The sequence below is a fragment of the Mastomys coucha genome, unplaced genomic scaffold (assembly GCF_008632895.1).
Source record: "Mastomys coucha isolate ucsf_1 unplaced genomic scaffold, UCSF_Mcou_1 pScaffold19, whole genome shotgun sequence".
Classification (NCBI taxonomy): domain Eukaryota; kingdom Metazoa; phylum Chordata; class Mammalia; order Rodentia; family Muridae; genus Mastomys; species Mastomys coucha.
The window spans coordinates 19,735,569-19,761,150 of record NW_022196901.1 but is presented as its reverse complement, the minus strand read 5'-3'; the positions used below and the strand labels follow the sequence as shown (position 1 = coordinate 19,761,150).

Below are 25,582 nucleotides of genomic sequence, written 5' to 3'. Positions count from 1 at the left end.
GCTTATACCTTTGCCGACCTCTGTCAGTGACCTCGGCCATTCACATGCCACAGTAGCTTAGAGTAAAACTTGCTGCCCCCTTGCTCCAGCATCCTCACCAATGAGCCCAAGTGTGCATTCTGGATCATGGAGGCTCATACGTTTTCTCCTAGGGTAGGGAGGGTGCAAAGAGCCACTGCGTGTCCTCAGACCTGGAAAAGGACATGTGAGGGCCTTCGGGAAGAAAAGCTGCTATGGGAACAGTCAGTGGATGTATAGAGAGGGCAGTCAGGAGAGGCACGAGTGGTGCTAGGCACCCTGTCCTCACCTTCACGTGCCCCCAAGGGCTCTGTTAGACAGCTGTACAGGATAGCTGGGGGCTCCAGGAGCTGATTAGCCTAGGTCGGGCGTCCATGGCTGACAATTGGAGCATCCCCTTGTCACCTCTATGGAAGAGCTCAGGGTTGTTTCTTTGTCTGTTTGATGAGCATAAGAAAGAGCAATAACCACAGGTCTACTCAAGTAGAGGTCAGAGTGCCTGGCACACTGTGACCTCACTGGTGTGTCTGTCTTTCTGCAGGTGGATGGTCCCTTTAGCTCAGGCAGCCCCTCCAGAGGACTCTTCTCCAGGGGCCCCCAACCCCGGCCCTCCAGCCCTGTGTCTGCTCCTGTGAGGCCCAAGACAAGCCCTGGCTCTCCCAAAACCGTGTTCCCGTTCTCCTACCAGGAGTCCCCTCCACGCTCTCCACGCCGGATGAGTTTCAGTGGGATCTTCCGCTCCTCATCCAAAGAGTCTTCGCCCAATTCCAACCCGTCTACTTCTCCCGGGGGCATCAGGTTCTTCTCACGGTCCAGAAAAAGTAAGACATTGATGCTATGGTTTCAGGTGGGTGCTGGGCTGCGAGTGACCTTCCCTATAGCTGCTCCGTCAAGTGGCACCAGAGCCACAGGTAGCTGCTGCTGACTTGTGATCCCTGCCTTCACGTTCAGTGACGTCCATTTCCACCTGCTGCTTATGGCCTGCACTAGGCCTCTGGTGTGGCGCGCCTGGTGGTATGAACTCAGTAGCATGACACACAAATGTTCACTTCAATGCTCAGGGTGGGTCTGTACCCAAGGCCAGTGGGCTGCCTGGTATGGCCCTGTCCCTGGATTTGGGATCCTGGCCTTTGACTCTGTTTTTGGAAGACCCTGGGTTCTTCTCTGTGGGGCTCTGGAGGGGAAACATGAAGGAAGTGTGTGTGGGTGTTGGAACGAGAGCATCCCTTAGACCCGTAAGGTACTTGTGGTCTGAGGGTGATATTGTCACTTGAGCACTGTTGATCATAAGAAAGGCCAAGGGCAGCGATAAAGAAGGTGTGTCGAAATATCCTGGCAGAAGCAACTTAAGAGAGAAAGGGTTTGTTTGGCTAACAGGTCGATAGCTATCCGTCCTGGTGAGGAAGGCCTAGAGGCAGGAGCAGGAGGCTTCTGGTCACACTGCGTCCACACTCAGGAAGCAGAGAGTAAACATCAAGAAGGGCCAGGCTTTAAAAAAGAAAAAAGATAGACTCATCCACTCCCCAGTACCCCAGTGACCCACTTCCTCCAGTGAAGCTTCACCTCTTAAAGATGCTACAGCATTCTCAGACAGCCCCATGGCGGGGATCCTATGGTCAGACAGGAGCCTGAGAGGGCCGTTCCACATTTAAGCTACCACAGACAGCTTGCTTCCCCCTGCCTGTATCTTCCTCCCAGTCTTCTGAGAATGTTTGCCTGGAGAGTTGAAAGAGTAGCATTTGCATCTCTTGTCTCCTGAGAGCCGCTGTGGAGACACTTGAGCCTTTCTGAGTTAGGAGTTATTATGATGGTTCGCTTTCTTTACTGGCAGCTCCTCTGCTTTCTGTGACCCTGTAATACACACACTGTACCGTGACTGAAGCATGGCCACATGACACACTGTACCGTGACTGAGGCATGGCCACATGACACACTGTACCGTGACTGAGGCATGGCCACATGACACATTGTACCGTGACTGAGCCGTGGCCACATGACACATTGTACCGTGACTGAGGCATGACCACATGACACACTGTACCGTGACTGAGGCGTGGCCACATGACACACTGTACTGTGACTGAGGCGTGGCCACATGACACACTGTACCGTGACTGAGCTGTGGTCACATGACAGCTCCCTGAGGCCAACGGTCCCCAGGGAAGAAGCTGTACCACTACAAAGCTTAGTCACAGGCAGGATGTTCAAGCGAGCGCTACTGTTGAAGTGTTCTAGAGAACTTTTTCCAGTTGTTGGACCACACGCTAAGACTCTCACATACAGTTGTCCCTCACTATTCGGTAAGGTGCTGATTCCTGGATCCACTATGGACACCAAACAGCCAAAGATGCCCAAATCCCTTATATAGAAAAAATGTAGCACTTGCATAAGCCCGTGTAATCCCTTCATATTCTTTTAAAATGATTATAATATTTTTTGAATGTGTATGACTGTTTTGCCTGCATGTTATTCAATATACCATGTATGCGTAGTGCCCAAGGAGACCAGAAGGTCCCCCTGAGACTGCAGTCCCAGACAGTTGCCACCTGTCTTGTGGGTGCTAGGGATTGAACTCAGAGCCTCTGGAAGGGCAACAGGTACTCTTAACTCCTGAACCATCTCCCCAGCACCTCCTTTTAACTCATCTCTGGATTATTTATAAAACCTAGCATAACGTGCATGGTGTATGAGCAGTTACACCTATAAATATATTATGCTATAGTCTTGGGAAAGAGCTGGCGAGATGGCTCAGCTGAAGACTCCGGTACTTGCCATCAGCCTAACAACTGATATACATGTGGGAAGAAGGATCCGGCCTCACAGTTGTCCTCCGACCTCATTGGCACCCTCCTCTCCATGCCCCCCCCCCATTACACACACCTACACTAATTAGAATAACTTTCAGAAAGAACCTGTGCACATTCTGAACAGATGGTTGGTTGCAGAAGTCAGACGTCCCCTCTGTGTGGCCTCTCTACATGGAGGAGCAGTGGACCAGACCTCAGCTGAGCGGCCTCAGGCCACTCACAACGAGGCTGTATTTGCCTCCAGGGCTGCAGCAGTAGAGGCCCGTGGTCTGGGAGGCATGTCCTCCTGAAATGCACTCCCACAGTCAAAGTCCAAAAGGGAGATGTGATGGGCCTGGTCTCTCTGAACATTCTAGAAAGGACTGGCTGAAGGAAATTTTACTTTATCTAAGGCATTCCAAGCGCGTGCGTGCGTGCGTGCGTGCGTGCGTGCGTGCGTGCGTGCGTGTGTGTGTGTGTGTGTGTGTGTGTGTGTGTGTGTGTTAATAGTTGTGGTCCCAAAGCTGGAGCCCAGAGCCTCGTTTGTGCTCAGCAGTGTCCTTCACTGAGCTCTACCCCCTGCCCTCTTTGACTTTCTCATTTCGAGATAGGGTCTCAAAGCTGGCCTTAAGCCCACTGTGTAGCCTGGACAGGCTTTAGCCTGCAGTCCTCCTAACTCATTTTTCCAAGTAGCTGGGATTAGAGGTCTGTGCCACTAGGCCTAGCTTAAATGATAAGCTTGTTTTAAAATGATCTTGGTGGTAGGTGTTGTCTGGAAGCAGGGGAGAGAGGCCAGAGCAGGGACAGCTAACTAGTGTTCATGGTTAAAGCCAGCAGCAGGATGTTTGATGTGGCAGGGCTAAGAGAACACCTGTTGAATGAGCCACATGAGAGGTTTCCTGACTGTGTGAGGTGACTTTAGGGCAGACCTAGGAGACCTAAGAAGAGTTAACAGGGATGTGTGAACTTGGTGCACTCAGGTGTATACTCGGTGTAGGAGTGTACATAATTGATGCAGGAGCAGTTGCAGTGAGCACAGGAGTGTGTGCTCTGACCTGGGCTGACCTGGGCTGACCTGCCCAATGCCACATGAAGACTCCTATTATGAAGAACCAGGTCTTGCCCCATGCCAAACACTGACAAGGGGTCTGTGTTCCCTTGGAGACCTTCTCAGAGTCCCCACACCCTTTCTTAGGGTCCTACGCAAGGCAGACACATGGGTGGCAGAGTGAGGGGCACCATCAAACTTTACAGATGGGAAGTCCAAGTTGCAGACTGAGGGGCACAGAACCTCACCGCTCAGCAACCACTCCTGAGCTGTGCAGCCCCAGGGACAGAGGCTGGTACCTCAGCTCTTTCAGACATGCAAGCTCTGAGAAGCCTTGAGTGAGGTTCACAGTCCATGTGCTATGTCCAACTCCTGCAGCCTGTACTGAGCCGAGCCCCAAGGCAGTGTGTGAGCTCTGTAAGCCTGGGTATCAGTTTGTCCCAGGTCAGCCAAACAGACAGCTCTCAACAGCATGGGGCTGGGGCCACCTGCACTCTGCAGGGTATGTCCAAAACTGGGTACCACAGCTCCCCACCATTGGAGGAGCTATTGGATGGGATCACAGACTGGTCAAAGACCCCTCCTCTAGCTCTCTGGGCAGAAGTGCATGGCGCCTCTTCTGTTTTAGTCTTCTAGAAGGTACCACGATGTTCAGGCCAGGTGAGCTTATGAAAGCTGCCTTCCCACATCTTCCTAGGCACCTGTGGATTGGGCCTAGGAAGAGTTATGCAATGTCTCTGAGCTTCACAAAAAGATGAACGTTGATTGGGTTGAACTGAGGGGACTTGGCTTCTTGGGGGAACCCCTGGGATGGAGGGCTCCACAGAGGGAGTCTTTCCCCAGAGCAGTTGCCGGTGTTGCCTTTGGACCACCATGCCCGGTCCTGGGCTTTCCTCCAGCCATCAGGAACCAATGTGCAGGTCTGGATCGGGAGCCAAAGCAGCAGCTGGCCTGTGTGAGGCTGGCTCTGAGGGCAGATGATGTGCCTACTTTCCCTGAGGCTTGGACATCCTTTCCTAGATTACAAACAACATACTGTTCCTCACTGCCCGAGAGTTCATTCCCCTGTTCACAGTCCCACAGCACCCTGTGTCCATTGCAGGCATGTCAGGGGGGCATTGCTCATTACCCAGAGTCCTGAGAAGGCTTTCCTGTCTGGTCTCTTTACCAAGAATAGCTGTGCGTCTGATGAGCTGCCCCACTTCTGTCTAGAGTGGACAGAAATCATGTAATGGCCCAGTTTTCCTGTCTGTGCTGCCTGCTCGCTGTCTTTGACCCACATTTGTACAAAAGGACCTTGGGGTGTGTCATGCCTTGTTGCTGAGACTGGTTTTGGTCCCCACTCTTGTGCTGTCACCCTACTGTGGTTTTGTTTTTGAAAGTAGGTCTCCCTGTGCTGCCCAGATTGGCCTCTAAATTGCTATGTAGCCCAGGGTAGCCTCAGCATGAGCCCCTGCCTTCCACTTGCTGGTAAGCACCATTGCATATAGCTTCACTTCTGGATTTCTAAATGAGGAAGAGAGTTTATTGGGGGGGGGGGGAATCTGGATTTAAAAATAAGGACTCCACTCAGCTCAGGATTCAAGAAGAGAAGGGATACTGCTAGCTCCCAGGGACTTGAGAGCAAGAATGTTACAGCTTGCTTGTTTGTTTGTTTGATTCAATCCAGAAAACCCTTTGTGTTGTGTCCTTGATTCCCTCCATAGTGTATCTGAGTCGCTCAGCGATGGATGCCTAAGGCTTAGGCAATGGCCGGATGGGAGCAGACACAAACCTGCAATAGCAGATGGGTGACCTCAGCATCTGACCAGAGGCCGCCGTCAAGGTGCTGGCCGAAGCATGCATAGTCTGTGTCTGCCATGGAAAGATCTGTCCCAGGCCTGCGGCCAGCTTCTGAGACCCCATACCTCAATCTCTATGACAGTTTGGATCTGAACTGTCCCCACAAGCTCATGTTGTGAGCACTTGCTTCCTAGCTGGCAGTGCAGCTTGACGGGTGGTGGGACCTTTGGGTTTAGCTGGGAGAAGTAGGTGTCAGGGTCAGGCCTTTGAATATGGTAGCCCAGCCCTGGGTCTAGATGCCCTCTAGACTCATGCAGGCAGCCACCACTGCCTGCTCCTGTTCCACGAACTTGACCTCAGACCTTCCCCACCATGGCTGACTGGAGCCTTTGAAACCATGAGCTGAAGTAAGATGTCCCACCTTCTTGTTGTCCTGCCTGACCTGGGGCACAGCGACACAGATGTAACTAACACTCCATCGCCATGTGGCCCCTCTCCCCTGCAGGCGCCTTCCTTCCTTAAAAGAACAGTGGTCCCATGAAATGAAGGGCTATCCTGCTCTAAGATAATCCCACCTCAAGTAATGACATCTGCAGTGACTTTATCTCCAAACAAGGCCATATCTGAGGTTCTGAGACAGACATACATTTGGGTTCTAAATTTATCCACCCAACTGCCAGCCACAATCAGCTAGCTCTGGCATTTCTGACCTTTGACATTTGTTTTGTCTCCTTTGCATGGCTAAATCTGTCTCCTCCTACTGGGGAAATGTCTTCTTTGTTTTCTCTTTTTGTTGCTGTTATTTTTTTGGGCTTTGCAACGGGATCTTGATATGTATCCTCCTGCCTCAGCCTCCTGCGTGCTGACATGGCAGGCATGTGCTCCCATGTCTGACTCCTATTTCTGTTAAAAGGTGAAGGAAAACCAAAGCAAAACAAACAAAACCCAGTGGAAAGCTGGTTACCCAGGCTCAGCATAGCCTATGGGAAAGACCACTCAGAGGGGCAGTCCATCCATGGAGCTTTGGTGGCCTTGTGGAGACAGGGGCTCTGAATGGATTAGAACTCCAGGTCAGGTGGAGGTGGGGCTTTCAGGTGGGACTGGACTAGAATTGGATGAGAGCGACAGCCGAAGCCCAGAACTGGTGGGAAGAAGATGGCAGGGAGTTCAAGGTTCTCAGGGCACAGGCTGTCCAACAGTGTGAGGCGGGCCTACACAAGTGCCCAGCCCGGTGATTAACAGGACAGCCTAGAGAAGCGGCCACTGCTTATGGCTCACCAACAGTGGGATGAAGAGATGGCTCTGCAGTTAGAGTGCTTGCTGCTCTTCCATAGGACCCACGTGCAACTGTCAGCACGGCTTACAATCCCCTATAGCTCCAGTTCCAGGGGATTTGACACCCCTTGCTGGCCTCTAGGGGCACCTGAATACACATGGCAAACACACACACACACACACACACACACACGCATAGGCGCAGGCACACGTTCCTATGTGCATGCCGACACGTACTTACACAGGCACGAACACCTTTTTAAACAAAAGACATTACCAGCCAGCCCACATAGACAGTGCATCATGTTTTGAAGTTTTAATGTCCTGACTGAGAGGAGGTAGGTGGTTCAGGCCCTCCACATAGTCTCCTCATGTTATGACCCCTGGGGAGGAGGTCTTCACACTCTTCCACAATCAGGGCTGAAGGGGCTAGGCTAGCAGAGCCGAACATGCACCTTACCTGGGAGTCTTCTCCAGGGCTCAGCTTCTCCTGGAAGTAAAGCCAGCACAAGAGTCTGAAAGCCATTAGGGTTCACGCTGTGTGGCAGCCAGGGCAATCACAAGTCAGGAGTCCCCTGTCCACTGTCAGCCCAGGCAGGTGCTCTCCAAGCGCTCAGCCTCAGACCTTCTTCTGCATCATGTGCTTCCTTCTCCAGGTCACGTGCTTCCTTCTCCGGGTCACGTGCTTCCTTCTCCATGTGCCCTGCCCTCCACATGGAGCTCTTGTGTCAGATCTGAGAAATTCAGGCACTCTAGCTGCATCTTGAAAAAGAGACAGGGCACCTTCTAGGAGGAAGCCAGTCTTGGCTGCCTGGGAACTTAGAATCCTGTGACATTCTGTCTGGACCATTACTTGTGCCAGGAGGAAGCAGGTTGCCCCTAGGCTGTCTTTCCAGTGTGGTCCAAGCTCCATGCGCTCCCTAAACAGCTTGTCTGAGATCTCAGCTTTCTCACCTTCTTCATTAGACTTTTCATTTCTGCCTGTGAGACCGTCTGTGAGCATGTGGAGCCAGAGGCCAATCTGTTTGTTTCTCTGTTTGTTTGTTTTTGAGACTGGGTGTCTCACTGAACCTGAGTTGACCAGTTTGGCTAGGCTAGCTGGCCAGCAAGCTTCTCAGGGATCCTCCACAGCTGGAATCACAGCCACCACACCTGCCTTCTTCCTTCCTTCATATTCGGCAGTGTGAAGAGCATTTTACTAATCGGGCTGTCTACAGCTCCCTTGGCCCCTTTCAAATCAGACAAAGTCGTCTCATGTGCAGCCTGCTGGATGGAATTCTTTCAGTCTCACCTCGAAACCTTTGTGCTCTCCTGAGCTCTCCTGAGCTCTCAGCTGCCATTGTTGTCTCTGAAACTCCTTTAGACAAATCTTCCAGAAATTTGCTTCTCTGGCCTGCCCCTGCCCTACCCACCCCATGCTAACTGGATTTTCTAAACAGTTTTCATTGCCATAAAAGAAGCTGGCAGGACAGACTTTGGACCTCTACTCTGCCACACTCTACCTTGTTGCCCAGGTTGAGAGGTTCCATGCTGGTGTGGGCCCCATGCCTTTCTTGGTGGTCTGTTGTGTTTCTACTTAAACAGTATTTCCAAAAGAGGAGATGAAAATGAGTCTGAAATTTCTGTTTAATGGTTCCTGGCAGGACTCTGTAATCCTGAGGCCTGAGTCACCCACCACCATTAGGAATCACCTAATGCAGCCACATAGTGAGTGACCAAGTGAGTCAGGACTACAAGGACAGGGGAGGGCATGGGGTGGGAGGCAAGGGGGGACACCAATGTCAAGTTATAGGGCTAAAGCCAGTGAGGAACTGGGCAAACTAAATTTATTTCAGATGGTTTCGTCCTCACAGCAACTGTTAAGGGTTGACTTGTGCCGCCCCCGGAACCCTAGATAACGTGATGACATCCCTTGGCATCTCAAAACACAGCCTCATTTGGAAACAGGATCACTGCAGATGTCAGTGGTTGTGATGAGGTCACTAAAGTTACCCCTGATACCAGTAAAGGACAGGTCCTGTGATATGGGAAAGACTCCGAGTGACACCACTCTGAGCCAGTGAATGCAAAGGTGGCCACAGTGCCAGAGTCTGAAGACGAGGTAGCTGAGGCAGCTGAGGTAGCTGAGGTAGCTGAGGTAGCTGAGGTAGCTGAGGTAGCTGAGGTAGCTGAGGTAGCTGAGGTAGCGCTGTGCTTGGGAACACGCCCTGCCCACTTCTGCCTGCCAGGACCTCTAGACGAGAGTGGGAGAGGTTTGGAGTGGAGGCCCGGAGCCTTGAGCCCCTGTCAGGTGGAAGGTGGGCCAGGGAGAGCACTTCTGGCCCATCGAATGTGGTTGACAGGGGTATGAGGGAGGCAGGTGGCATTGAGTACTGAGTCCTGAGTCGTGGGGCTTGCTTCTCACAGGTCATAAAAGTGGCAACAGGTAGCAAGCAGGTAGATAGTTTTCATTGGTTTGGTAAAGTTCTGCTGGTTTATACAGTGTTAATTTGGGGGATATGTTTTGTTTGACCTCATGATCCTAACTAGGTCACTAGTCTTCCTGGAGCTGGCCCCTGGGTCCCCACTGAGCTGTTGAGAGAACTGCCTGTTTTGTATGCACATCTGTCCTGTTTGCTTTTGGGATTGATTGTCCTTAACATAGTAGTCATGTTTGCACACCCCCCATTAGCCCAAGTTCCAGCTCATTCTAAACCTCAGCGGCCCTCAACACAGAAGGCACCTGGCTTGCTCCAGGTCACAAAGTATATGAGTTACAGCACATGTGACAGCGCCTTCCCTCAACACACACACATACATACACACACACTCACACACAGAGAGAGAGAGGGGGGGAGGGAGAGAAGGAGGGAGGGAAGGAGAGAGAGAGGAGAGTGACAGAGAGACACACACAGAGAGACACATACACAGAGAGAGAGAGAGCGAGAGAGGGAGGAGAGAGACAGAGAGACACATACACAGAGAGAGAGAGAGAGAGAGGGAGGGAGGGAGGGAGGGAGGGAAAGGAGAGAGAGGAGAGAGAGGAGAGAGAGAGAGAGAGGGAGGAAAGGAGAGAGAGAAGAGAGAGAGAGGAGAGAGGCAGAGAGACACATACACACAGAGAGAGAGAGAGAGAGAGAGAGAGAGAGAGAGAGAGAGAGAGAGAGAGAGAGAGAGAGAGAGAGAGAGAGGGAGAGAGAGGGAGAGGGAGTTAATCCTTTCTGGAAACCCAAACCGAAGAGATACCCAAGGTGTGCCATCCCATCTCCTAGGTGTTGCTAAGCCCAGTCAAGTTGACGAAAGATTAAACCGTCACACGAAGCTTAGTGGTGGCAGTTGGTGCTCATGAACTAGATAAGCTCATGCCCAGCAAAGTCGGCCTCTCTCCCCCAGTCCCTGGAATTTTCTCTTAGGAAGCTGACCTGAGTTAAGTAACGCCATATCCTTGGTGGTGTCTCTTTTACAGGGCCCCAGAGGACTCCACACACGTTCCCTGTGCCCAGTCTGTGTGTGCTGCAGTGTGGCACACACATCACTGCTGTCAGGCTGCTAAGCCTTCTTACTGCGTGACCCTCAAGAGCTGAGCTGGGCCATGCTGCTCCCTGCTACAGAAGACATTCCTCTCGGTTTCTCTCCTCCTATGGCCCTTTGTTACCCAAAGGCCATCTTGTGCACAGTATGTCCCTTAGCACAGGTGGTGACAGACCCTGACAGCCCATGGACAACTGTGCCCCTCTTCCTCATATCTTGACTTTATCAAGGCACCAAGGTAGCCTGAGGTAGAGCCGACCTGATCCAGTTCGTCTTTCATGGGCCAGAATCTGCTTCACAGTGAGGTCAGACACTGGCTGGACGTTTATGGATTAGACACCTTCTCAGCGAAGCCGATGAAGGCATCTGCTGAACGGACATGGTCTCCAGAACAAGGGACAAGGACTGACATGCAAAGTAGCTAAGCAGAAAGTGAGCAAGATGACTCTGAGTGGCTAGTCTGTCTGCTGACCTCAGTACTTTTATAAGAAGCTTCCCTTCTGTTCAGACCCCTTAAGTCATGTGTTCCTGTAGACACACCATGCAGACATCAGAGTGCATCCTCCCATCTTGCCCCAGGTGAGCTGTGGACAGTTCTGCTGTTCTCCCAAATGATGACCGTCCAGAAACAGCGGTGGAGAGGAGCATGGGAACAAACTCATTTCCTCGTTAGAAACACAGCAGTGTGGAAATGGGTACTGACATGGAGGCTGTGTTCTCTCACACAAGACACGGGGTGGGCAGAGGTCAGGAGGCTAGGTACGACCGAAGACACTTTATGAACACCTTAGTAAATCTATCAACCAGCTGGGCAAAGTCCCTTGGTAAAGGGACTAGCCAGGCAAACTCGTCAGGCAGACGAAGACATGAGGCCCACGTTTTCTCTTACACGCTTCTGGGTTCTCCTCTCACCTTAAGTTTATCTCTTAAAAAGTTCATCTTTGAGTGTGTATGTGTGTGTGAGACATGTCTGTGTGAATATGCACGTACGTGTGTCTATGTGACATATGTGATATGTGTGTTGAGTGTATTACATGTGTATCTGAATGTGAGAGTGATTTGGATGTGATATGTTTGTGTGACATGTATGTATCTTTGACATATGTGTGTACATGTGTGTGTGAGTAATTTGTGTGACGTGTATGTATCTGTGATGTATGTATGTGTGTGTACATGCCTGTGTCTGTGTGTATACACACATATGGAAGCCAGAAGTAAACTTTAGATATCATTCTTCAGTTATTGCCCACCTCATTTTTTGAGATGGAATCTCTTCATGGGCCTGGAGCTCATATGTAGGCGTTTCGGGTTAGCCAGTGAGTCCTAGGGGTTCCCCATCTCCTCCGCTGTGCGCTGAGACTGCAGTACACCCTAACGTGTCTTTTTAAAATGTGTTTTGGGTATTAAGCTCAGGTTCTCATATATGCACAGCAAACACTTCACCAAGTTGGTTGCCTGCCTAGCCCTAAAGTGTTCATCCCGTCATCTGAGATGAACTGAGGCCTCTGAGATGTCTTAGGCTGCATTTAACCACTTGGGGGCAGCCACGTTCAAGGAGTGATACCTTTACTATTGGTCTCGTTTCCACCTTTGTTCCATCTGATTTCACTCACACAGTGTGGGAGTGTGTAAGATGAGAGCATAGCTGGGGTCTGGTTGTCCTGGGCATGCAGGTCTCAGTTGCTTACGGTTTTTCCTGGCTCTTTGGTACTGTGGCCACTAGGGGGTGGTACAGCCTCACATGCTAAACCTTGAGCAGACACTGCTGTGAGGATCTTTCCTTGCATGCATCTCCTCTTAGCAGAATCAGGAAGCTACAAAGAAGATGCACACCTCTGGCATTCAGCCTAAGCCTCACAAGGCCCTGCTAGGCACTGGGCAGGCCACAGCAAACAAGCTTGTCCCTGCCATCCTGGAGGCAGGCGGACATACATATGCTAGGCATCAACATGCTGTGTCAAGTGTTGTGAAGAAAATCAAGAGGGATGCCGGGTGTTACTACCTACAGGGAAGTCAAGAGCAGCCTCTCTGATGGGAAGACTTTGGTCCGGGATGAGAAAGAGGCAGAGATGGCTCTGATGGACAGGACAAAGATGATGGTGCCAGGCAGAAGAATGCAGGACATTTCTTCCCGCCCTACCTGAGGAGGAGAGCAGCTAGCTGCAGGTGAGGTCAGGAGGGTGGGGCCTCACTGATGGAGTCCAGGGCTCTTTAAATGAACGATTAGGAATGACATCTAGGATGCCCACCAGAGGAAGGGTGTGCCCTATGCAGAAGCTTGTGTGGCTGCTCCTCAGAGTACAGCTGGGACTGAGGATCATCTGAGAACCACTGAAACAGACCTGACATTCAAGCCAATGGGCTCCAGCCTCCCAGGGGCGTCACTTCAGGCTTGTTTTCCTCTAGAAATCCTTGCCCGACTATGCTTGGCTTGAGCAGTCCTCCAGTGTGGGAGCTGAATTGTTACCACAAATACCTCTGCAGTCTGTTGCCTCCTGACTGGCTTCTCTTGCTCCTCTCTTTGAAAACCACGTGCTGAGCTTGACTCTTTTCCCAGCTCTTCCCGTCCTACTCACTCTACCGCCACCATCCGGCCAGTCCCCGGCTGACAATGGAAGGCACTGTAACCTGGAAGGAAAGGCTGGCCTTCACCCGCAGACCTCCAGTCTCCTTGTTGCCGGCTATGCTCTGTGGGCTGTGAGACCAAGAACTCGGCTCCTCTCCTTGCTTTCCCTTCCCCTGCAGATCAGAAAGGTCCTGACAAAGGTATTTAGACTAAGGTGGACTTCACAGCTAGCATGAAAACAAATGCCAGCTCATGCTGGCCCTGTGATCACGTGGCTGTGGTCCTGGGACTTGAGATAGGAAGCGCTGGGTCTGCTCCTCCGCCCCCGCTGAGCAATATGTGGAATCTGTCTTAACTCCCTGATGTTGCTAATGGAACTGGCCCCGCTGACCTTAGGGGCCTTATCTTTGTACCACTTAGGAAAACAAAAAAAGGAATTAAAAAAAAAAATCCCTGTCCTGGGTTCCACCCCTTCTGATTACACAAAGGCTGTTCCAGGTAATGACACAGCCCACGGCTAGACAGGTGAAAATCAAAAGGTGGAGAACACACCCAGGCCCCAGGGCCATTTGCATCTGAGGGGTAGTTGAAAACCTGAGCACAAGGCATGCAAATGAAGCCATGCCACCTTCCTCGTTTTCCTGCAGCACGGTTTGAAAACCCGCTGTCTGCAGTAAGAGATATAGTCCAGAGCTTGGGAGGTGACCGAGTTATGTGTGCATGAGAACCCGAGTTCAAGCCCCAGAACCAATGTAAAAAGTCTAGGTGGGTGTGGTAGCAGCCCCTCAGTTCTGTGAGGGAAGAGACTGGAGGACCCCTAGGGTTTGCCAGCCAGCCAGCCTAAAATAATCAGTGAGAGGTTGCCTCAAAAAGCAAGGTGGATGGAGCCTGAAGGACGGCTGAGATGGAGGCGTCCAAATACCGCACTCACATACCTGTACACATATTCCCTCCACCCACCCCACCCCCCCACCCCCCCCCGTTCTAAGTGAACTTGGGCAAGCACACACACACACACACACACACTTACTTGATGTTGTCATCCAGTATAGACACATGACACAGGATTTCTTCTGGAATCTCTTCTGTGACTATTATTTTAGCATGCTTTATCAGATAAAACAGCTGATTTTATGATCTGGGTGGAGAGAGTGATTGCTGTCTGGAAAATACCACCCTAGATGGTCAGGAGTCTGGAATGCCTTCCAGTCCAGTCTGGCTGGGGTGTGGAGTCGGCTGGCTAGGGGGACTGGCAAGGTGCACTCTGGCCAGAGCTGTAGGAGGTATCTTTTCTAGCTCCGGCTTCCAAGACTAGCTCGGTCTTGACTGAGGTCATGTGTACAAAACTCCCAAAGGGATTTCATTTTCTGTGTGTGGTTAGAGTGCTTCAGTGTGGCCAGGAAGACTAGGGGCCCAGTGTCATCCTAAGTAGAGAGAAAGTAGAGAGACTGGACATTCCCCCACCTCACTCTGAGAGCGGATCTTTGTCAGAGTGTGTGCCTTCACAGCCTTTGAAATTCAAATGAGCTTGCAGAGGAGTTTATTTAACTCAAGACTTCGGCCCGTTTCACACCACTCCACTGCGGCTTTGGATCCCAGACAGCCCTTCTTTTATAGCCCAGCAACTGGGAGTTTATTTTTCAAATAAAAGCCTGTTTTCCCATAAAATGCTGAAGGTTTTGTACAGTGCAGGGAGGAATGCACCCCAGCTTTCAAGGCTTCAGTTTGGAGTCTGCAAGTCTACAATTTACATGCCAAGGGCTTCCCCGGGGCTGAGGGGGCCCTGCCCCAGCTTGCCCTGCAGAACAAACACAGGGCAGTGGGGCAGCCTATGTGGATCAATGGGCCATTGTGCACAAGTACAGAGCAGGAACCGAAGGGCTAGGGCTAAACTGGAGTGAGTTCGCTCCTCCAGCCCCAGGATCTAGAACCACAGCTGGTTGCAGACCGCTTCGCTGGCCCTCTGGCACCTTCTCCTGAAGACAGCTCTCTCATGCCCTGCCTCTCGGGGTCCTGCAGGGAAGTGGAACTTGTGTGTGCTGACAACAGATGGGCTTAGTCCAGACTTAGATGGTTACCGTCATGTGGTTCTCTGTCTGTGAGGTAAAGAGCAGAGATAGAACCGAAGGAGCCTGAGAGTCGACCCAGAGATTAGAAACAAAGCCCGCCCTCCCCGTGTGGGAGAGTTTAAAAAAAAAAAAAAAAAGAGGAGGGCAATGTAGAGCAGACAAAGGTACCCAATGGAGAATGGAACCTGAGCAACGGTTGCCCAAAAGGAATAGGAGCCATGGGAGCCATAGGGACTGTACCCAAGCCAGACACATTTCCCAAGGCCTGACCTCTAAAGCCCACCAAGGAGCCTGGGCATCTCTCAGTGGGTGTCTGTGGCCCCTAGGAAATGGAAGAGCAAGGAGTAGGTGAGAGAACACACATAGAGAACCTTGAGTGGCTGTGGGCCCATGTCACTGGGCCTTGGTGACAGATCCACTGGGTTCCTCCCGGCACTTGAGAGACAGGAGCCTCACCCTGCAGGCCAGCAGCAGCATTGGTAATGGAGACTGTACACCCTTCCCTGACAGAAGGCCAAGTCTCAGGCACACCTGGCATGCTCCCCTCCGTGGCATGTGTTTGGTGTGTTCCTGGGGCATCACTGTGGGTCTCTGATGGTGCATTCTTGCTGCTAGCTTTCAGAGGACTCCATGGGTCCCGGGCATTGGTTCAGACACTGGCAAGACAGAGAATGGGCATAACTAGCCTCCCTGAAGTATTGCCAGAGAAAGAACCTGTGACAAGGAAGCTTGTGGCAGGGTGACAAGAGGGGACCCTGGCACACTTTTTCACTTGATGCGGTGCTTCTCCAAGAAACCATCGTGCAGTGAACAGAGTGTGTCATGCCACAGCTAACTGGGAGCCAGGCGCCTCTCCTCCTGCAGCCCCTGGGGAATGCTTCTAGAAGGACCCTCACAGCAGCCACAAGGCTTGCTTCCTCTCTTTGTCAGGTCATAGTTCCAGTGGCCCAATGCCAGGGTGCACACAGGAAGAAGGGACAGTAAGACAAACTGAGGCAGGGCTTAAACACAGGTAGGGATTGAATGAATGAGGGGAGAGGGCTGTATGTGCCACCTGGGAAAAGGCAGGTCTGCAGATGGGCACACGGGCATATAAACAGGAAACATGAATACACTGTTCACAGGGGCTTGGACCAACAACCTGAGTGTGTGTCTTCAGATGCCAGGATTCAACTTAGCACGGATTTGCTCAGTGCCCAACAAAACAAGATTTACCCTGGCTGGCCCATTCCCCAGACACAGCTCCCTCCTCGGAGGCCACAGCTCACCCAGCCTTGGCCCGCCAGCTTCAGTGGGCCCGGTGCTCACTGGCTACAGCTGGAGCTTTCCAGATCCCGGCAGCTGGCAGGTCTGCAGCCTTCTGAAAAACGTGACTCATGCAGCCTGTGCACAAAGAAAGGGAAAGTATGTGTGGCATCCGGGTTTCCTGAAAAGTGCAGCCATCGCATGGCACAGCTATGTGGCCTGGCACCTGATGCAGTTCTAGGAGGGTGCCCTCTAGAGGCCACCACGCACCTGTCCTGAGAAGGAATTTTATGTCCCTGCCAGCCCAGACTGGGCTGTGTGGGTGTTGGGAGTGAATCATGAGAGTCTTCCAGTTCTACACAGTCAGCCTGAGGGACACTCCAGCTTCCGTGGAGACAACAGCTGCTGGCAGTATGCATGACGTCTTTGTCATCACTCCATTACTGCTCAACCCGCACCCCCTTGAGGCAGGGGTTCCCTCCAACTCACTTCATGGCCTTGAACTTCTGATCCTTCTACCTCCATCTCCTGAGTACTGGATTATAGATGGTGCTGTACATGGTGCTGAGTTAGACACTCATGAGCTATGCCCCTAGCCTCTTTCAGTTCCTTTTTTAAAGTAACATTTCATTTTGGCAACTTCAATCTCATAATAATAATAATAATAATAATAATAATAATAATAATGTTATTATTATTATTATTAATGATAATAATAATAATAATGTGGAGAGTAGTAGAGGAAGACCCCTGATATCCACTTCCGGTCTCCTCATGCATGTGCACATGCATCCCCCACATGCAAACACGCATGTACACACACACCCCCAGTACATGCACATTAAAACATTGTTAAACAATCTAAAGTGCTCTCTTCTCTTGTGCTCTTCACTCAATTCACAAAGCTAACATCTCTCCCAGTTTGCTTAGCTCTGACATCTGTCCATCTATCTGTCTGTCTCTCCCCTACCCCCACCTCTGCTCATGTAGTGCTTGTGTGTATAGACTCCCAGTGACTGGAAGTAAATCACAGATACAACATCCCCTAACCCAGAGGTTCTTGACCTCCGCAATGCTGCAATCCTTGAATACAGTTCCTCATGCTGTGGTGACCCTCAGCCATAAGATTATTTGTGTTGCTACTTCATAGATGTAATTGTGCTGCTGTTATGAATCGTAACGTAAATGTCTGCTATGCAGGATATCTGATATGTGACCTTAAACGGGTGGCTCAGGAGTCACAGGTTGAGAACCCTGCCTCCCTGACCCCTGCCGGCTTTGTGAAAACAAGGTGGGTCCGCCACAGTGTAACTATCAAGTCCAGGAAACTAATGTCAACAAAGAGTGACTAGCTCCACTTCAGGCTCTGTTTACATTCAGCAAGTCATCTTAATGACATCCTTTTTGGAAGTACCCCAGACATGACCCAGCCTGTGGCCCTGTCTCTTCTCTCCCTCGGCTTCACACAGCTCCTCTGCGTGTCTCATCTTCCATTACCTCAGCTCTTGCCCAGTGTGTACAGGCCTCAGACCAGCTATTCTGTGGCTGCCCTCACCCTGGGTGTGCCCAGCACTTCCTCATGATCAGATTCAGGGTTGGCTGTGGGCAGGCAGGCCACCGGCTGCTTGCTTGTGCTAGGGCCTCACAGCAGGCAGCCAGTGAATGTTCCAGCACCTTCCTGGTGATAGGAGCCCTGATGTCCAGCCTGTCGGCACAGTGAGCGCGCTCTCTCTCTCAGCTTTAATAAAGGGCTCGTTTCCCTTTGTCATCAGCCTTCTGGGGTGGCTACTTAGAATATTGTGTAAACAGCTTCACTCTCATCCAGCTTTCACCTGCTACACAGTAATCAATGAAGCTTGCCTCAATTATGGCTGTGATGGCCGCCAAAGAGCGATATTCTAGTTCATCACTAATTGTGCATTAGCTGGTTGGAAAGGGGGTCTTTCTCAGAAAAAGACCTATCATCTTTCCTGTGTGTATATATGATATATATGCATGCACGCATGTGTATCTGTGTGCATATGCATGTGAAAATATGTATGTGCATGCTTATATATACATCTGTGTGTATGCATGGATATATGCGTGTGTTACGGGTATATGTATATGTGGTACCTGTGTATGTACAAATGTGTGTCTGTATATATGTATGTGTGTGCATGCATGAATGCATGCCTGTGTGTGTATGTATGTATGTATATGTATATGTATGAATGTATGCATGTGCATGTATGCATGCATGTATGTATATGTATGAATATATGTATGTGTATGCATGAATGTGTATGTACATATGTGCACACGTGTGTATGTACATATGTGTTTATGTGTATGTGTTTGTGTCTGGACTTAGATTTGTTTTTTAGTTACTGAGTTAAAATATTCCATTGTCATATTCTGATGTTCACATTGTCTAAGACTTGTCCAGCAGGAGCCCCATCAAGTGGCTCCTGGGTCTTTCAACTGTCCCCACAATGTTGTAAACACTGCCAGAATTTTTGGCTTATCTTACACACTTCCCGCTCTGGTACAAATCTCCTTCTCCAAGTAATGTTTTAGCTATCTCATTACTGTTTAGTGACATAAAAGTGTTAGGCACTTCATTACTGATGGTGGCAAACAACACTTAGAAAGAAGGCCTTGGCCCTGGAAATGCTCCCTACTACTGGGGTGCCATTGCTGCTAGAGCTTCTCAACAGACCAATTGCAGACAATTTAATCCTTGTGAATGAGGGAGTAATTGAATTAAGACAGCCTATCCACACAGGATACTATGTAGAGCTGTGAAAAGTATACTGTTGAAATAAGATAGTCAAAAATATGGAGATAGACATCTAGCACAAACATATTTACCACTATTAGGAACACAGATATAGGAGAATTTATACTTCTTGTTTCCCCCAGAATTTGTGGGTTTAATTTGGTTTTGTGGTTAAATGCACATACTGTATAACACAGTGCCTATGCAGTTTTAAAGTATACAGTAGAGGACATTAAGTGCATCCCCAGCGCTGTACAGTTAGCCCTCCAGTCTGAGAGTATACAGTAGAGGACATTAAGTGCATTCTCAGCATGTACAGTTAGGCCTCCAGTCTGAAGGCTTTTTCATCAGTGTACCCACTATCGCCATGACAACGCACCTGGCATGGGTAACCAAGGAGAAGGGCTTCCTTTGGTTAATGACTGCAGAGGTGCCTGTCTGTGGCTGCTTCAGGCCTGTGTGGACGTACATAGTGACTTTAGGTTCGAACTTGTTGAGAAAGGACCTGACAGTTTCTAGAGAGGATGTACTGGGCATGTGGTGGTGACTTCTCATGTCATGGTGTTGAGGATGCAGAGAAGAGCTGGGTCCCCATATTCCCTTCCAGTGCACACTGCCAGTGACCTTTCTTCCAATGGCATCGCACACTGGGAACCAGCCAGCAACACACAAACCCCTAGGGAACACTGATGAGCCAGTAGTCACCCCAAACAGGACCTTGCCCCATCCCCATCACTCCCCATCCCTCTACGCCCAGAACCTAGCAAGATCAATCTACTTTTGTCTCTGTTCAGGGCTTTTTGTAAATATGGAATCGTAATGCGACTGGCTCTTCACACCTCATCCCATTTTGTTTGGAGATTGAACATCATAACATTTATCATGGCTTCTTGCTTTTCCTGGTTGAATAATATGCCCTCGCATAGACTTACCACATCTGTTTGCCCACTCATCCAGGGCTGAGCACTGAGCTGGTTTCTTCCTCTTGGGTTTTGTGACTAGCGCTGCTGTGAACATATGTGTACAGGCTGCCTTAATACCCGTCTTCAGTTCTTTTGGGTAGATAGCTAGGGGTAGGTTATACAGGAACCTCATCTTTAACTTCACTTCTTGAGGAAGGGCCAAATTGTTTGCATGATAGATGTGGTATTTTTACATTCTTAGGAGTATTAAGGTTCTGTTTTCTCCACCTCTTGGTCAATAGAAATTCTTCACATTTGTAGTTGGGATTTGTGGATCCCATGAGTATTTTCTCAAGCATGTGTGTGGCTCAGGCATGTGTGTGGCTCAGGCATGTGTGTGGCTCAAGCATGTGTGTGGCTCAGGCATGTGTGTGGCTCAAGCATGTGTGTGGCTCAGGCATGTGTGTGGCTCAGGCATGTGTGTGGCTCAGGCATGTGTGTGGCCCAGGCATGTGTGTGGCCCAAGCATGTGTGTGGCCCAAGCATGTGTGTGGCCCAAGCATGTGTGTTGCCCAAGCATGTGTGTTGCCCAAGCATGTGTGTGGCCCAAGCATGTGTGTTGCCCAAGCATGTGTGTGGCCCAAGCATGTGTGTGGCCCAGGCATGTGTGTTGCCCAAGCATGTGTGTGGCCCAAGCATGTGTGTGGCCCAGGCATGTGTGTGGCCCAAGCATGTGTGGCCCAAGCATGTGTGTGGCCCTGCTGCTCTTCCTTGGGGGAAGTGTCTTTTGAAGCTCCTGCCCTTTTTCTATTCAAGACTCATTGAGAGAGAGAGAGAGAGAGAGAGAGAGAGAGAGAGAGAGAGATTGTGTGTACCACCTGTCTGCAAGCACATGCAAAGGCCAGAAAAGGGCTTAGGGTCCCTCAAAACTGGAGTTAAAGGAAGTTATGAGCCACCTGATGCAGTGCTGGGATCAGAAGCCAGGCTCTCTCGAAGAGCAGCTAGTGTCCGTAACCACTGAGCCATCTCTCCAGCCTCTTCTGCCCGTTTTTAATTGTTTTTAGTTGTGTTGTCTTTTTCTGCCTAGTTTGTGGGAGTTCTGAACAGTGAACACTTTGAAGATATCTTGCAAACATTTTCTCCTCTGTGAGTCACCTTGACTGTCTTGGTGAAATCCTTTGACACTCACAGAACTTTGGTGTTGATGGTGAGCAGAAGGGCCTGAATGTGCTGCCCTTTCTGCTTCCTCCATGTTGTCATGTAAACTTGTTAAAATGAAGGAAGGGGGAGGATGGAGGAGGTGGGTGCTGGTGGTGGTTACAGTTCTCAAAGGTCTGACCCTAAGACGGAGACAGAGGAGCAGGTGGCAGAGTGAGGCCGGGGCACAGGCAGGGGGACAGCCGTTGCTATCAGCATCAGTAGTTCTACAGCTTAGAGATGTTTCTACTGTATCTTTTGTCATCCCTTTAAGACCTCTGAATGGTCTGAGCCTGCTGTGTGACCAGCGTGTTACACAGAAGTGTTGAAACCACTCAAGATTGCAGGCCTGTGAGTGGACCCACATTTCTCTCAGGGTTGTAGCTGACCTGAAGGCTAAACTGTTCCATAGCCACCCCATTTTATCCCTCATTTCACTTTGAGAAGAAGCCAGTCCAAGGCAGCTGTTAGTTCAGACCTCACCTTCTGACCTCCAGTTCGCTGGATTTCCAAGTGAATGGGTGCAGAGGTCGTTGGGGCCCTTCAAAGGAACCCCAGGACCTTTAAAAAGGCATCCCTGCCCAGGTGAGGCTGGACTAGCCAGAGCCTAGAACTCAGAGCTCTTCTTCCCTGTGCCACAATGAGGGCACACTGCCAGCATACTTTGCTGCTTTAATTAGAATATCTGGTGTTCCAAGGCCCTCTGTACCCAGGATATGTCCTGTGGGCCATGAAGCAGCTGATCTTTGATCTTTGTCTTTGGGACTTTGGGAGCCCTGGGCCTGATATGCTTTTACAGAGATCTTGATGATACAAGAAGTGACTGAATAAGGCCCCTGAGATCTCTGACTCTCGGAGATCTACAGAGTTTGTACTTTCTGCCTCCTATATTTTAGCTGAAAATAATTACTGCGTAGGCTTTCCCTTTTCTGTATGTTTGTATGTGAGTGCACACTCCACTGGTGTGTATGCAGAGGCCAGAACTGTCTTCCTATGTCTGTCTGCTTTGCTCCCTTAAGAGAGGCTATCTCACTGAACCAAGCAGCCATGCAGTGTTGGTTCAGCTAGACTGACCACCAGCAAATCCTAGCAGTCCTCCTCCCTCAGCCCTCCTAGACTCTGGGGCATTTTATGTGGCCTGTGGATCCTACCCCAGACCCTTGTGCTTACACAGCTCTCAGAACCTCTCCCTGTTTTGTTAAAAACTGTTAAGTAGGATTCCTTGTGGCTACATGAAATCTCAGTGGGCTTAGAAGTCACTGGTTTGAGTGGACCTGGGAGAGCACAGGTGGTTCATCTTTGCCAAAACAAACACTCTCTTGTCACTCACATTCCCCCACTCTTGCCCCCCCCCAAGACACCACGAGGCTAGGTGTGTCCCTGAGTGTGCTGGGATGACTGGGAGCCACGTGGTGGCTTGAGTCAGGTGGGGAGGGCCATGTCTCAGAGGTGTGACTCAAACACAGCCCCGAAGGAGGAATAAAGGGGGGGGCCCCCAAGGGCGAGTTCACTGAGAAGTAAGCTCGACCTTTAGAACTCTCCAGGAAATATGACACACTGTTTCGCAAGCAGCAGGAGTGTTCTCTCCAGTGTGGATACTGTGCCCTGCTCCAAGGGGATCTGAAACTCACACCCCAAGGTTGTGATTGGCAGCAGCCTCTCAGGGATCTGAGTGCTTCTCAGGCCCTGTGAGGGTCACAGACCTCAAAGTGTTGAGAGTGAGATTTCTGTCGATGTGTCCTCAGTTGCTTTTCCAACATCCCCGGAACAAAGAAGCTGCTGCTAGGTCCTAACTGTCCTTGGACAGTGGAACGGGTAGAGGATTCCAGGCCACTCCAGAGTTCTGGAGGCTCCAGTGAACCTCTGTCCCTAGATAGCCCTAATTAAACAGTAGCAGCTGGCTTCCTCCTCCTGTGCTGAAAACATAGGAAAGTGCTTTGGGGCATTCTCTCCATGCAGGACGTGTGGACAATGTCATTTACCAGGCAAGCTGTGATCTCTGGGTGATTGGACTTGCAGTGGAGCATGTGGGTCGCAGGCCCTCAGCAGCTGTGTACTAGCATCAGAGACACCCTGCTTCTGAATGGATGAAGGTGCCCATGGAGAGGTGATGCACCCCGAGTCTCAGCTGCTTTTTCCCCTCTAGGTCCTCACAATTTTAGTGAAGTCTGTCATGACATCCAGAGTGTTTCAGTGTTAATGAGGGTTTAAAGGGCTTTTCTGAATGTAATTTTAATCCAAACATCATCTCTGTGGATGTTCCATAGACTTCCAGGTAGCAAGAGGATGAAACTGTCCCTAACCATGTGGCTCGGTGAGGATCTTAGTGTCCCATCTACAGTCACGTGTGGAGGGTACAAGCAGAGGGTGAGAAGCCACTATGGTGTTGGCCAGTTCTGGGTAGCCCCCAACCTCGTCTAAAATAAGCACAGCTCAACGGACAGCAAGTGTCTCTACGTCTTAGCATGTCTCCCATGTGTGGGAACATGGTCAGTCATCATGGGACCCTCTAAGGATTAAATAGTTATTCACATGCTTTAGGTTCAGGACAAGAACAATGGACTGACTACACCCATAGTGCGGAGGTGTGGCCTGTGGTATGAGCGGCCTCAGGGCATGAGAACACCCCTTCTGTGTACCCTGGAGTGAAGTACTGAGGCCCTCTCCTGTCTGCAGTTCCTCTGACTGCCCATCTGTGAACCTTCCTCAGCTCTGCCATCTGTTGAGCAGTCTGGCTTTCAACTGTTTTGTTGTAATAGACCTGTGGCTCCGGGACAGTCAGCCTGTGCTCTTCCCAGGAAGCTCTGCCTACTTCCCTGGCCCACCTGCTGCTGAGCCACCTGCAAGGTCTCCACCAGTAGGTAGTTGTTCTGTTTCTCTTACGGGATGGGATTCCTATGAGCATCACGCTTTTAGGCTAGCTAGAGAGAAAACTAGCAACGAGCCATGAAATGACGGTGGATCTGGAAGTATGAGGTACTCCAAGGTTGTGGTCTTCAGTGCTCAAAGTCTTTCTTGTTACTCAGTGCAGATTTATAGCTGGGAATCTAGACCAGTAACCACAGTGAGAATGCATATGAACATATCCAATGGGGCTGGGCCCTGCGCTCCACTTATCTCTGCATTCTTATGTTCATTTGTGGATTGCTGTGGTGCTGGGCTCCGCTTGCTATAAAGAGAGCTGCAACTATATATGAAGATTTGGAGCTAAGAAGTGTGTGTGTGTGTGTGTGTGTGTGTGTGTGTGTGTGTGTGTGTGTGAAGAACAGAGACTATCTATCTGAGGGGAGGGGGACACGGGAATGCCTGGGAGGGGCTGGAGTAGGAAAGGGAATCAAGATAGAGATATGATTCTATTTTAATTGAAAATGTGTTAGTTTTTTAAAAGAACACATATAAAAATAAACTCTACAGTTATGGGCTGATAAGGTGGCCCAGTGGTTAAGGCACCTGCTGTGCAACCGTGAAGAGTAGAGTCTGGATCCCCAGAGTCCATTCCCATGGTGGGTGATGTGGTGGCCTGCCTTGTAATTCTAGCCTTAGAAGGCTGAGACAAGATCCCAGAGCACGCTGGACAGTGAAACTAGCCCCATCAGAGATCTCTGGGTTTGACTGTGAGACCCACCCCACCTCAGAGAAGAAGGTGGAAGAGCTATTGAATATGATTGCCAACCCCAACCTGGTGCTTTTACACCTGTACACACAAACACACACCTTGACACACATGCACCCACAGACGTGCAAAATATGCTTACATGTGCACAGGCATGCAGACACACGCTCGAGGGCACACAAACACAAGAACCACCTAGCATTACACCTCTCTCCAAATCCTATAGAACTGGTGTTAGGTTGGCGTTCTGAGGGCGTCTGTTGCCCCCACCTGACTCTTGTTACTGACTTCCTGTGGTTTTTAAGGCATATCTATAAAGACCTGGGACACTTTACACTACAGTTTCATCCTGTGAGCTCTCTCTCTCATCTTTCTTTGCAATCTCCACTCTCCTAAAACTGCCTTGTATAGGCATTCATGCCAGGCCAGAACAGCTCAGGCTGAACCTTGCTGATTCTTCCTTGTCCCCACTCAGTGGCAGCCAACGACCCTGAAGGACATGGAATTCTTTTTTCCCTTCACCTGACAGGTCACATTCTTAATGCTTCAAATGCTTCCATGGAGTAAATTCAGAGTGAAGCCCAGAGCTAGGCTGCCTCGGTGAGTTCCGGTCTGCTCCTCGCCTATGCTCAGCTATCTAGACATCCATCCCCACCGATTGTTTGTGGGACTTCACAATTCACCTGCAGGCCAGGTCAGCAACTCCTGCTTGTCACAGGCTCCTGTAAGAATGTTTGGTCCTGTTGGGCGGTGGTGGCACACACCTTTAATCCCAGCACTTGGGAGGCAGAGGCAGGCGGATTTCTGAGT

General features: G+C 50.4%; 1 protein-coding gene across 4 annotated transcripts in view; it reads left to right on the top strand.

Annotated features, from left to right (window-relative positions):
• Prkag2 (protein kinase AMP-activated non-catalytic subunit gamma 2) overlaps nt 1–25,582 on the top strand; it is a 254,264-nt gene that overhangs the window by 85,666 nt on the left and 143,016 nt on the right. For 3 of the 4 annotated variants that reach the window (XM_031380198.1, XM_031380197.1, XM_031380200.1), the window contains exon 3: nt 560–839. In XM_031380198.1, coding sequence (XP_031236058.1) covers nt 560–839 — 280 coding nt within the window. Of the gene's footprint in view, nt 1–559; nt 866–25,582 lie in introns of those variants that run through there. The other variant, XM_031380202.1, reaches the window with a different exon arrangement.